Here is a 14142-nt window from a genome sequence, read left to right as displayed (position 1 = left end):
AGCGTTTGATAAGGTTCCCCACGGTAGACTATTGCAAAAAATACGGAGGCTGGGGATTGAGGGTGATTTAGAGATGTGGATCAGAAATTGGCTAGCTGAAAGAAGACAGAGGGTGGTGGTTGATGGGAAATGTTCAGAATGGAGTACAGTCACAAGTGGAGTACCACAAGGATCTGTTCTGGGGCCGTTGCTGTTTGTCATTTTTATCAATGACCTAGAGGAAGGCGCAGAAGGGTGGGTGAGTAAATTTGCAGACGATACTAAAGTCGGTGGTGTTGTCGATAGTGTGGAAGGATGTAGCAGATTACAGAGGGATATAGATAAGCTGCAGAGCTGGGCCGAGAGGTGGCAAATGGAGTTTAATGTAGAGAAGTGTGAGGTGATTCACTTTGGAAGGAATAACAGGAATGCGGAATATTTGGCTAATGGTAAAGTTCTTGAAAGTGTGGATGAGCAGAGGGATCTAGGTATCCAGGTACATAGATCCCTGAAAGTTGCCACCCAGGTTGATAGGGTTGTGAAGAAGGCCTATGGAGTGTTGGCCTTTATTGGTAGAGGGATTGAGTTCCGGAGTCGGGAGGTCATGTTGCAGCTGTACAGAACTCTGGTACGGCCGCATTTGGAGTATTGCGTACAGTTCTGGTCACCGCATTATAGGAAGGACGTGGAGGCTTTGGAGCGGGTGCAGAGGAGATTTACCAGGATGTTGCCTGGTATGGAGGGAAAATCTTATGAGGAAAGGCTGATGGACTTGAGGTTGTTTTCGTTGGAGAGAAGAAGGTTAAGAGGAGACTTAATAGAGGCATACAAAATGATCAGGGGGTTGGATAGGGTGGACAGTGAGAGCCTTCTCCCGCGGATGGATATGGCTGGCACGAGGGGACATAACTTTAAACTGAGGGGTAATAGATATAGGACAGAGGTCAGAGGTAGGTTCTTTACGCAAAGAGTAGTGAGGCCGTGGAATGCCCTACCTGCTACAGTGGTGAACTCGCCAGCATTGAGGGCATTTAAAAGTTTATTGGATAAACATATGGATGATAATGGCATAGTGTAGGTTGGATGGCTTTTGTTTCGGTGCAACATCGTGGGCCGAAGGGCCTGTACTGCGCTGTATTGTTCTATGTTCTATGTTCTATGTACAACACTAAACACTGAAACTAAAAAACACAGACACACCCAAGCATTTCCTCAAAGCGAAACTAAAAAGCAGAGCCAGAGCTCAGCTCCACCCACACTCTGACATCACTGCAGCCACTTGAGCAGACAAACATTTCTTAAAGTGACAATCCCATGACACAAGAGGATTGTTAAATCATTTACATGCACATATGAACTATTTACAAAGACAGTTTTGAAAATGGGTCAAGTTGTACACATGCAAATTTTGTTTTTTAAAGTGTCTGGTGTTTTAAAGAGTCTGTATCAGTCTCTTGGCTGATTTTGCTGTTTCACCATCTCCGATGTGCCGGATGTTTTTTTGGGGGGAGTTCGTGGTTTAAATGTCTTCCCGGCTTTTGGTGCAAGCCCAACTTCCCGATTAAGTTTTGAAGGAAGTGGTTCCGTTTTATCTGGCTTCAGGAATTTCCCTGCTATACTAGGGCTCACCGTTGTGCTGTTCGATGTCAGCTGCTGAGATACGCATTGCATTGTGTTTATTATCTCACTTGACTCACGGTTTTGGTCGCTGTGTTGTTGCACGCTCTCGGAGGAAACCCTGTCTTCTGGGCCCACCGTGCTTCCGGTGGCAGCTTCATTCTCAGCAGAGCTGCGGCCCGAGCTTTGGATTTGATCTCGAGCGTCTGTTGTGTCTTTTCATCTTTAGCTGCCTCGTGCGCCATCTGTCTGCAGTCAATTTCTGTGGCTTGAATTTCTGTGTCGCCAATTGGATAATCAGTGCGCAATTCATTGAGTTCGAAGAAATCATTGTCTTGATCGTATAGTCGCTGGACTAGTTGTCGGGCCTCACATGCTGTCGCGCTGACCAGTGGTCTCTTATCTGCCTCAACAACTGCGAATTCTACCAAATATGACTGTTCGTTAACCTCTAATTGCAGAGTGCATTTTCCAAGCGTCTCGTGCTGTGGTAGTCTGTGAGACTGTACTCATTGTCTGGCTGAATGTGTGGCTGAATGCGCATCTTCGTGAGGTCTGCCTTGTTTATTAAATTTGCTCTGGTACCAGTGTCCATTTTGATGAATGCGCTGGTTTGATTTATCATTAGCTGAATTGTCCAATTGTCTACCTGGCCGGTTCCAGTTTCTTCTACCTTGTAGAATTGTTCTGTGTCCTCCACGATGGTATTGATGAAGGATGAATCTTTGTCGCCATCTGCTGCACTGGTGTCTGTCTTGTTGGGTGTTCCGCTATACAAACGAACCAACACGGTTGTAGATGGTACAACTCTGTTTTATTACTCTTGATTACAACATCTGTAAACGTATGACTGTGGTTCGTTCTTTACCCGTTAACCTGTGGACCCAGCCCTAACACTACCTTAGAGAGGCACTCAGCACATGGTGTATGTCTGAGTGGCACGTTGTGAGCTCTGTGCCCTGAGCTGTCTCCTGCTGGAATGAGCGGGAACTGTGGTGTTCCCCGTTTTATAGTGCGTGTGCTCTCACTGGTGATTGGCTGTTCTGTTGCGTGTGTGTTGATTGGTCCGTTGATCTGTCCATCAGTGTGTATGTGTGTTTGCACCATGATATGTTTATCTGAATATCATGACATCCCCCTTTTTACAAGAATATGTGCCTATGTGGTAATAAATATTGGTGTGTACTGAGTGCAGCTGAATGTGTGTGCAATATCTACAACATGTACATGAGGCTAAACTATATACATCGGAAGGTGTCGGGTGCAACATAGCAACGAGGTTGTACCATAAACAAAACAAGTGCAATCATCAAACATCGAAAGCGAACTCCTGTAACGACAAAAAGAGAAACACATTAACATTGTGGCATAACACGTTAGTGAGTCCAATGTGCAAACAGGCTCATGAGTCCAGCCCAGGAGGTGGGCGACGAATTCGGGTTGACCGCCTCAAGGGTGGGTTAGGATCCACCGGCTGAGGAATGGGCCTGGCCACAGGCGACAGAGGAATGGGCATGGTGGCAGGAAGCTCCACAAAGTCGACATCAGGGACAACAGGAGGGCGTGGCACCGGTGCATGATCACGTAGCGAGCGCGGAAGCAGCCGAAGGGCCCACCGATTACGCCGGCGAATGGAGCCATCAGGCATGCGAACCAGGAACGAGCGGGGAGCCACGCAGCGGAGAACTTCGGCAGTTGCCGACCAGCCACCCTCTGGTAGGTGGATGCGGACATTGTCTTCAGGCGCCAAGGCAGGAAGATCAGTTGCCCGAGTGTCATGTGCCACCTTCTGCTGAGCACGCTGCTGTCGCATCCTTTGCAGTACTGGAGCATGGTCGGGTTTAGGAACATGAATGGACGGCACAGTGGTCCTGAGGCTGCGACCCATCAACAGCTGGTGAGAGGCCTGTGGACAGTGGGGCCGTTCGATAGGCCAGCAGGGCTAAACAGAAATCCAATCTGGCATCAGCGGCCTTGCAGAGGAGCCGCTTCACGATGTGGACGCCCTTTTCCGCCTTGCCATTTGACTGGGGATGCAGAGGGCTGGACGTTACGTGTGTGAAGCCATAGGAAGCGGCAAAAGAAGACCATTCTTGGCTCGCAAAACAGGGCCCGTTGTCCGACATGACGGTAAGCGGAATGCCATGGCGAGCGAAGGTTTCCTTGCAGGCCCTGATGACAGCTGATGATGTCAAGTCGTGCAGGCGTATGACCTCTGGATAATTTGAAAAGTAATCTATGATGATTACATAGTCCCTGCCGAGCGCATGAAAAAGGTCCACACCCACCTTCGCCCAGGGGGACGTTACCAACTCATGGGGCTGAAGCGTCTCAGGGGGTTGCGCCGGCTGAAGCCTTTGGCAGGTGGGGTAGTTGAGCACCATGTTGGCGATGTCGTCGCTGATGCCCGGCCAGTACACAGCTTCTCAGGCCCTCCGTCTGCACTTCTCAACCCCGAGATGGCCTTTGTGTAATTGTTCGAGGACCAGCCTGTGCATGCTGTGTGGGATCACGATCCGGTCCAGCATTAGGAGGACACCGTCAATGACGGCCAAGTCGTCCCGGACATTGTAGAATTGTGGGCACTGTCCTTTGAGCCACTTTTCCGTCATGTGGCGCATCACACGTTGTAGAAGGGGGTCAGCCGCAGTCTCCCGGCGAATACGGGCCAGACTTAATCATCAGCTGGCAGATTTGCCGATGTGAACGCCACCTGCGCTTCGACCTGACAGGCGAACCCCCCCCGATTCGGGCGGTGTGCTCACTGCTCTGGATAGGGCATCCGCGATGATGAGGTCCTTTCCCGGGGTGTAGACCAGTTGGAAGTCGTACCTCCGGAGCTTGAGCAGAATGCGCTGGAGGCGAGGGGTCATCTCATTCAGGTCCTTTTGTATGATGCTGACCAGGGGGTGATGGTCGGTTTCCACGGTGAACTGAGGGAGACCATACACGTAGTCGTGGAATTTATCTATGCCGGTTAACAAACCCAGGCACTCCTTCTCAATCTGCGCATAGCGCTGTTCTGTGGGGGTCATCGCCCGCGAGGCATAGGCGACCGGGGCCCATGATGCAGTGTCGTCCCGTTGCAGGAGTACCGCCCCAATGCCGGACTGGCTGGCATCAGTCGAGATCTTTGTATCTAGAGTAGTGTCGAAGAACGCCAATACCGGGGCGGTGGTGAGCTTGATCTTGAGCTCCTCCCATTCCTTCTGGTGTGCGGGCAGCCACTGGAACTCCGTGGACTTCTTCACCATGTGGCGAAGAGCTGTTGTGTGGGAGGCAAGGTTGGGAATGAACTTCCCCAGGAAGTTGACCATGCCTAGGAAGCGTAGCACTGCTTTCTTGTCTGCTGGCTGCGGCATGGCTGTGATGGCGCTCACCTTGTCTGCATCTGGACGCACTCCCGACCGGGAGATGTGGTCCCCCAGAAACTTTAGCTCAGTTTGGCCAAAAGAACACTTGGCTCAGTTGAGGCGCAGGCCGTGTTCCCGTATCCGAGCAAAGACACGCTGGAGACGACTGATGTGCTCCTGTGGTGTGGTGGACCAGATGATGACATCGTCAACATAGACGCGCACCTCTTCGATGCCCTCCATCATCTGTTCCATGATCCTGTGAAAGACCTCGGATGCCGAGATGATGCCAAACGGCATTCTGTTGTAGCAGAACCTGCCAAAGGGAGTGTTGAAGGTGCACAGCTTCCTGCTGGACTGATCCAATTGAATCTGCCAAAAACCCTTTGAGGCATCAAGCTTTGTAAAAATTTTAGCCCGGGCCATTTCGCTCGTGATCTCTTCCCATTTGGGAATGGGATAGTGTTCCCTCATGATGTTGTTCAGGTCTTTCGGGTCGATGCAGATCCGGATCTCGCCAGAGGGCTTTTTTACGCACACCATGGAGCTGACCCATGGCGTGGGCTCCGTGACCCGGGAAAGCACTCCTTGGCCCTGGAGATCCTGCAGCTGCTGCTTGAGGCGGTCTTTGAGTGGCGCTGGGACTCTACAAGGTGCGTGAATGACCGGGGTGGCGCCCGGTTTGAGCTGTATTCTGTAAGTGTCGGGCAGTGTTCCTATGCCCTCGAATGCCTCCTGGTTGTGGGCGAGGAGCGAGTGGAGCTGTGCCCTAAAGTCTGCATCCGGGAAGTCGGACGTGCCTTCTGGAGACAGAGTGTGTACCCGCTGAATGAGGTGGAGAACCTTGCACGCCTGTGCGCCTAGCAGGGAGTCCTTCGATGATCCAACTATCTCAAAGGACAGTGTGGCCGTGTGTGCATTGTGTGTAACCTCGAGCTGGCAGGATCCCATCGCCGGGATAACATTTCCGTTGTAATCGACCATCTGACAGCGGGATAGGCCGAATCGGTGGTCTGACCTTCAAGGTGTAGAAGGCTGACCATGCTATTAAGTTGGCGGAGGCACCAGTGTCTAAATGGAATGTTATTGGTGATCGGTTGACCATTAGGGTGGCACACCATTCATCGCCCGGATTAACGCTGTGCACTGGCATCGGCTGGTGGGTCCTGCTTGGGGACATTCGGTTCCTGTCAATGACCGCAACGAGGAAGGCTTCCCGGTCGTCGGTATCACCGGTCTGTACATCGTCAGGGTATGACTTGGAGTATGGAGGCTGAATGGTTCGCATGTCCCTGCGAGGCTGTCGGAATTGGGGAGCGTTGGCAGGTTGAGCTGCTCGGCAGCAGGCAGCATAGTGGCCCATCCTGCCACAGCGGAGGCATTGTCGATTCTTTGCTGGACATTGCCGCTTTAAATGTGCGGATCCACAGTTGCCGCACGTCGTGACGTCATGGCGTTCGTTGCGCGACCGCGCATGCGCAGTTCGGTCCTGCGTAGAGCGCGCCTGCACGTTACGTCCCTCTGCGTCGACATCTCTTTTGGCGCGTACAAGCGCGGAAGGCCGCGGAACGCGCGCGAAATGGCCGCCCTCGTCCGGGCCGCGGGCCGGGAGGAACTCGATCGACTGGACCCGCTCGGCCTCGTAGGACCCCTGCCGTGCCGATTCGACCCCCTGGAATTGGGAGTACTGGCTGGTCGCGTTTTCATGGAGGACGCAGGCTTCGATGGCGGTGGCTAGGGTGAGGCTCTTTATTTTGAGGAGCTGCTGGCGTAGGGTGCCCGAGGTGACCCCAAAAACTATCTGGTCGCGAATCATAGAATCGGAGGTGGCCCCATAGCCGCAGGACTGCGCGAGGATACGGAGGTGTGTTAGGAAAGATTGAAAAGGCTCATCCTTACCCTGCAGGCGCTGCTGGAAGAGGTACCTCTCGAAGCTCTCATTCACCTCGACGCTGAAGTGTTGCTCAAGTTTAAGAAGGACCGTCTTGTACTTCGTCTTGTCCTCGCCTTCCGCGAACACCAGGGAGTTGTAGATGTGGATGGCGTGTTGCCCTGACGTGGAGAGGAGGAGGGCGATTTTCCTGGTGTCCGATGCATTCTCCCTGTCTGTGGCTTCTAGGAAGAGCTGGAAGAGCTGTTTAAACAGCTTCCAGTTGACGCCGAGGTTTCCAGCGATTTGGAGCGGCTGCGGCGGGCTGATGGTGTCCATGGCGCAGGATGGCGGATCCCTGAAGATGTGCAGGTAGGTCTCACTGTTGCTGGGTTCCAATCCTGGTACTATGTCGTGTTGAGTGTTCCGCTATACAGACAAACCAACACGGTTGTAGATGGTACAACTCTGTTTTATTACTCTTGGTAACAACATCTGTAAACGTATGACTGTGGTTCGTTCTTTACCCGTTAACCTGTGGACCCAGCCCTATCACTGCCTTGGAGAGGCACTCAGCACATGGTGTATGTCTGAGTGGCGCGCTGTGAGCTCTGTGCCCTGAGCTGTCTCCTGCTGGAATGAGCGGGAACTGTGGTGTTCCCCGTTTTATAGTGCGTGTGCTCTCACTGGTGATTGGCTGTGATGTTGCGTGTTGTTGATTGGTCCGTTGATCTGTCCATCAGTGTGTATGTGTGTTTGCACCATGATATGTTTATCTGAATATCATGACCGTGTCCTCATCTTGCCCACTCCGGACGGCATCTTGCAATGTTAAAGCATCGTTTTTCATTTCATTTGCATAGTTGATGTTCTTCAGCACCCGTGTTCGCTCCATGGGCTGGCATTGCTGGCAAAATGGTTGCACTTTGAGCATTTGGCATACGTTTTGCCAAATGCAGGGCACCTACGCGGGCTGTGCGTTCTGCCGCACCTCAGACACAAAGCGGCGTGTTCCGATGGCCTTCTAAAATAACGGCCCCCGTGCTGACCACGTTGGCTGTTTCGATACAGCAAGGATGGCGTCCGTCTCGCTTTCTCGTTTCGCGCCACTTCCCTGTGTTTGAATTTCCGTGAGTTGTTGCAAAGCAACTTCGCTGGCCTTGCATATCCGTATTGCATCAAAGAAAGTTAAATCTCGTTCGCAGAGCAATTGTTTGCGTAACGTGCCGTCCATAATTTGGTCCTTGATTAGAGAATCCTGCAGGTCTGCAAAATTGAAGGATTGCGCTTACATTTTTCTTCAGATGGCAGTAGTCCCAAAAGCGTTCAATTATTTTATCGTAGCTTTTCCTGTTGTCTTCCGGGACAAACTAGCACATTTTAAATAAGCTAATTGCTTGGAGACCTGCTACAGTCATCAGTAAGGCTATTCTCCTCTGGTCTGAGGCCTCCTGGAGACCCCGGCCTCCACGTAAAAGATAAATTGTTATTCAGAAGCACGCCAGTCGTCAGGAGTGGGCAGAAAGTCCTGAGTGCTTCCATTCTTGCTTCACCTCGTTGTCTCGAGTTTCACAGCCGACCTCTTTCTTGTCAAGCCTTCGATTTTCCTCCCTGCACCCAACTCCTGGTACCATGTAATGTTCTCTGTATGCACGGATGGCGAAGTCTTTGTGGTTGAAGTGCTCAAAGAACATACGGCTTTGTAAATGAACAAAACCGTTTATTAATTAACTAAATCACTAAAGGGTTTCTATGATGTAAGATCACAGTTGGCTATTATGATTGGGGTGGGGATGGGGTTGGGGTTGGGGGTGGGGGTGGGGTTGGGTCTGGGGGTGAAGGTGGGGGTTGGGGTGGGGCAGGGGGTAGCATTGGGAGTGGGGGTGGGGTTGGGGGTGGGGCTGGCGTTGGGAGTGAGGGTTGGGGTGGGAATGGGGGTGGGGAGGGTGGGGTTGGGGTTGAGGGTGGGGTTGGGGCTGGGGGTGAAGGTGGGGGTTGGGGTGGGAGTGGGGGTGGGGAGGGTGGGGTTGGGGGTGGAGTGGGGGTGGGGTTGAGGGTGGGGTTGGGGCTGAGGGTGAAGGTGGGGGTTGGGGTGGGGGTGGGGTTGGGGCTGGGGGTGAAGGTGGGGGTTGGGGGTGGGAGTGAGTGTGGGGGTGGGGTCGGGGTGGGACGGGGATGGGGGTGGGGCTGGGGCTGGGGTTGGAGGTGGGGGTGGGGTTGGAGGTGAGGGTGGGAGTGAAGCTGGGGGTTGAGGTGGGAGTGGGGGGGTGGGGGTGGGAGTGGGGGGGGTGGGAGTGGGGGGGTGGGGGTGGGAGTGGGGGGGGTGGGGGTGGGGTTGGGGTGGGAGTGGGGGTGGGGAGGGTGGGGTTGGGGGTGGAGTGGGGGTGGGGTTGAGGGTGGGGTTGGGGCTGGGGGTGAAGGTGGGGGTTGGGGTGGGGGTGGGGTTGGGGGTGGAGTGGGGGTGGGGTTGAGGGTGGGGGTGGGGTTGGGGCTGGGGGTGAAGGTGGGGGTTGGGGGTGGGAGTGAGGGTGGGGGTGGGGTCGGGGTGGGATGGGGATGGGGGTGGGGGTGGGGCTGGGGTTGGAGTTGGGGGTGGGGTTGGGGTTGGGGGTGGGGGTGGGAGTGAAGGTGGGGGTTGAGGTGGAGTGGGGGGGTGGGGTGGGGTGGGGGTGGGAGTGGGGGGGGTGGGGGTGGGGTTGGGGTGGGGGGTGAGGGTGGGAGTGAAGGTGGGGGTTGAGGTGGGAGTGGGGGTGGGGAGGGTGGGGTTGGGGGTGGTGTGGGGGTGGGGTTGAGGGTGGGGTTGGGGTTGAGGGTGGGGTTGGGGCTGGGGGTGAAGGTGGGGGTTGGGGTGGGAGTGGGGGTGGGGAGGGTGGGGTTGGGGGTGGAGTGGGGGTGGGGTTGAGGGTGGGGTTGGGGCTGAGGGTGAAGGTGGGGGTTGGGGGTGGGAGTGGGGGGGTGGGGGTGGGAGTGGGGGGGATGGGAGTGGGGGGGGTGGGGGTGGGGGTGGGAGTGGGGGGGGTGAAGGTGGGGGTTGGGGGTGGGAGTGAGGGTGGGGGTGGGGTGGGGGTGGGGCTGGGGTTGGAGTTGGGGGTGAGGGTGGGAGTGAGGGTGGGGGTTGAGGTGGGAGTGGGGGGGATGGAGGTGGGGTTGGGGTGGGGGGGGTAGTGTTCAGCATGGCCACAGTCGGTCGGGAGCCGTGCTGCTGACCGGGGAGGGGCTTCCGTGAGGGTGGGGGGACTGGTGGGGGTGGGCAGGGGGTGTCCAGGGGGGCACTGTCTGGCAGGTCGGATCCGCGCACAGCTGGGGCCACGTTGTACGGTGTTACCGCTGCAGGCCACGGGCATGGTGCGGCTGCGGCCCCTCAGCGGTCGCAGGATCGGTGCTGGGGCGACGCCGGGTTTTCCCCATGTAAACGCCGCAGATCCCAGACACAGCCCCAAAATCGCAGAGTCCGGCCCCTGGTTTAATTGCTCTGCTATATGCTTGTTGTCCGTTATAAATTCTCCCTATTGGGGCTGTAAGGGACATGTTTGTCTTCACAAACCTTCTTTTCATATACTTATCGATGATTCATTGTCCATTTTTGTGTTAATTCCAAGTTTACTCTCATTCTTTATTTTTACCCCCTTAACCCCATGAATGGGCCGGGAGCAGAGGGTACGGATCCTTAGAAAGTAGGCGACAGTTTTAGATCGAGGATCTGGATCGGCGCGGGCTGGGAGGGGCGAAGGGCCGGTCCCTGTGCTGTCATTTTTATTTGTTCTTTGTCCTAATCAATCTCTTGGTCCTTTGCTGAAATTTGGACCAACAGGGCAGCACGGCGGCGCAGTGGTTAGCACTGCTGCCTCACGGCGCCGAGGACCCGGGTTCGATCCCGGCTCTGGGTCACTGTCCGTGTGCAGTTTGCACATTCTCCCCGTGTTTGTGTGGGTTTCACCCCCACAACCCAGAGATGTGCAGGGGAGGTGGATTGAACACGCTAAATTGTCCCTTAGTTGGCAAATTAAATAAAAATAGGAATGCAGAGCAACGATTTGGTTTCTCATCATCAGATCCATCCCGAGTATTATCCAGGATATCAAAAATGGAGAAGGATCCCAGTATGGAGCGGACAAACTGACAGAACTCCGAAAAATGCTGCCTACCAAAGAGGAGGTAGGTGAGAGTGTGGGCATCGGGATCCAGAGAATGAAGCACAACAGGAGGCCATTCTGCCCACCTTTAAATAATGTTTCCAGTTAAGGGGCAATTTAGCGTGGCCAATCTAGCTACCCTGCAGATCGAGGGGCAGGGGCAGGGAGAAAGGGGCAGGGCTGGGGGTGGGGAGTGGGGGCAGTGCCGGGGCAGGGGGAGGGGGGCAGGGGCTGGGGGTGAGGGGCAGAGACTGAGTGGGTGGGCACGGGGCAGGGGGAGGGGGCAGGGGCTGAGTGGGTGGGCACGGGGCAGGGGGAGGGAGGGAGGGAGCAAGGGCATGAAATGAATGAATGAAAATCGCTTATTGTCACAAGTAGGCTTCAAATGACGTTACTGTGAAAAGCCCCTAGTCACCACATTCCGGCGCCTGTTCGGGGACGCTGGTACGGGAACTGCAAAGGGACTGCACTTGCGCAGTTGCGCGAGAAGCGCGCAGAACGGGAAGGTCTGTTTGCGCATGCGCAGGACGCCGCACACGCGCAGGACGATGCACACGCGCAGGACGCCGCACACGCGCAGGACGCCGCACACGCGCAGGACGATGCACACGCGCAGGACGCCGCACACGCGCAGGACGCCGCACACGCGCAGGACGGGAAGGTCTGTTTGCGCATGCGCAGGACGCCGCACACGCGCAGGACGCCGCACACGCGCAGGACGGGAAGGTCTGTTTGCGCATGCGCAGGACGCCGCACACGCGCAGGACGCCGCACACGCGCAGGACGCCGCACACGCGCAGGACGCCGCACACGCGCAGGACGCCGCACACGCGCAGGACGCCGCACACGCGCAGGACGGGAAGGTCTGTTTGCGCATGCGCAGGACGCCGCACACGCGCAGGACGCCGCACACGCGCAGGACGCCGCACACGCGCAGGACGCCGCACACGCGCAGGACGGCGCACACGCGCAGGACGCCGCACACGCGCAATCACGAAAACAGCCATCAGTAAAGGAACATCAATCTACGCAATCGCTTCCTACACGCTACGTCACGCGTGTCATGGCGTCAGAAACCCCGGACCACGCCCATTTAAAGGGGTAACGTCCCAAATCAAATAAAAAATCTTTTAAAGCCGTAAAACAACATTCCTTCACCTGGAATGACAGCACAATGCCTCAAATTGAACCAGGAAATGAAATTAACCTCCGAAGAACCCTGCAACAAGCAGTTACCTACGCACAAACCGATGATTCCGACCTTGAATACTTCAAAACCGACCTTTACATTTTCTCTGAACCTCGTGAGCCCAATGCCAGCTCCGACGCAAACAGTGATGACATGGTCCTAGAAGACTACGACTCAGACGAACCTTTCACCTTGGGAGGCTACCCCAGTACCAAATCTGAACTGCAACTAGACGTGTTGCACATTGGCGACCCCCGTACTGAATCCGACGCAGACGCAGATTCGTTCTTCGGATTTGAGGATCTTCAGACCAGCAGATATGACATCCCGACTCGTGGGTGCAGGATGATGCTGCAGCCTGAAACCAAGAGACAGAGAGCGGTACACGCCCACAGAGAGCGGCCTGCTGCCACACAGAGCATGGTCCATGCACTGCTCAGGGTTCTCGACTCTAAGAAAGAAGACACGCAAGACTCCACACCACAGTCCTTGCATGAACAAGAAGTGAATCCAGTGTCACAAGCCTCCACAGCGAGCTCGGGACAGACTCCACAATAGAAGCAACGCAAGACTCCGACGCGCAGTCCTTGCAGGAACAAGACCATGAGGGTCTAGCAACCTCCTCTGACCAACTAGCGGCAGACGATGCAAGTCTGCCATGCTCAAGTAAACAGCAAGAAGACTATGACTGTCTACCACGCTCCAGTGCACAGCAGGACGACCATGACGGTCTATCATGCTACAGTGAAGAACAAAGCGACGATGACAGTCCAAGCCCAAATGAAGGACAACAGCAAGACAATGACAGTCCACCCACATTGTTTGCACCACCAGATGAAGACTCTGACAATTTACCCAACCCAAGTGAACAACAAGCAGCTACTGAGGATCTACCCACGGTATGTGAGACGAGTGACGACAGCATCCCACTTCCCAAGCAAGATGTGCAAAGTGACAGACCTCAGCTAGTGTGTACAGAGGCACTCGACGATCACTGTGAGACCACTGGTGACACCACACTACTTCCACCCTCATTCGCTCGCACCTCGCCACAAGTCAATGCATTCCTGCAGAGGGGCTGTTTAGCACAGGGCTAAATCGCTGGCTTTGAAAGCAGACCAAGGCAGGCCAGCAGCATGGTTCGATTCCCGTACCAGCCTCCCCGAACAGGCGCCGGAATGTGGCGACTAGAGACTTTTCACAGTAACTTCATTTGAAGCCTACTTGTGACAATAAGCGATTTTCATTTTCATTTCATTCATGTTCCGACTCCAGACGTGCAGCTTCAAGAAATCTCAGCTGACTCCAGTGAACCTGCTAAGACTCCGGACGGGGAGCATCAACAAACCAACACTGACTCAGTTAGCCTTCATGTTCAATAACACACAGCGGGGCAAGATCAAAAATGATAAAATCTTGCGGTGGAGAATCGAGCTCTCCACCTATAATTACGAGATCTTGTATCGCCCCCGGTAAACTCAACGAGCCCCCAGACGCCCTCTTCCCAAGGTACACGTGCCAGCGCACAAGTGGACCAACTCCGGGCCCTACACGACAGTTTTTGTCACCCGGGGGTCACTCGATTGTACCATCTGGTCAAAGCTCGCAATCTGCCCTACTCCGTCGAGGAAGTAAGGACAGTCACCAGGGACTGCCAGGTCTGTGCGGAGTGCAAGCCGCACTTCTACCGGCCGGACCGTGTGCGCTTGGTGAAGGCTTCCCACCCCTTTGAACGCCTCAGCGTGGATTTAAAAGGGCCCCTCCCCTCCACCGACCGTAACACGTACATTCTCAGTGTGGTCGATGAGTACTCCAGATTCCCCTTTGCCATCCCATGCCCCGATATGACGTCTGCCACCGTCATCAAGGGCCCTCAGCACCATCTTCGCTCTGTTCGGTTTCCCCGTCTACATCCACAGTGACAGGGGATCCTCATTCATGAGCGATGAGCTGCATCAGTTCCTGCTCAGCAGGGGTATAGCTCCAGCAGGACGACCAGCT

General features: G+C 55.0%; 1 protein-coding gene across 1 annotated transcript in view; it reads left to right on the top strand.

Annotated features, from left to right (window-relative positions):
* LOC140392182 (uncharacterized) overlaps window positions 1-14142 on the top strand; it is a gene marked incomplete at its 5' end in the record, with an annotated part of 146849 nt that overhangs the window by 31032 nt on the left and 101675 nt on the right. Inside the window, 1 exon segment of the mRNA XM_072477564.1 lies at window positions 10872-10974. Coding sequence (XP_072333665.1) covers window positions 10872-10974 — 103 coding nt within the window.

This window comes from Scyliorhinus torazame, chromosome 15, assembly GCF_047496885.1.
Source record: "Scyliorhinus torazame isolate Kashiwa2021f chromosome 15, sScyTor2.1, whole genome shotgun sequence".
Lineage (NCBI taxonomy): Eukaryota > Metazoa > Chordata > Chondrichthyes > Carcharhiniformes > Scyliorhinidae > Scyliorhinus > Scyliorhinus torazame.
Note: the sequence above shows the minus strand (reverse complement) of the source record. Positions and strands in the feature narration are given on the sequence as shown.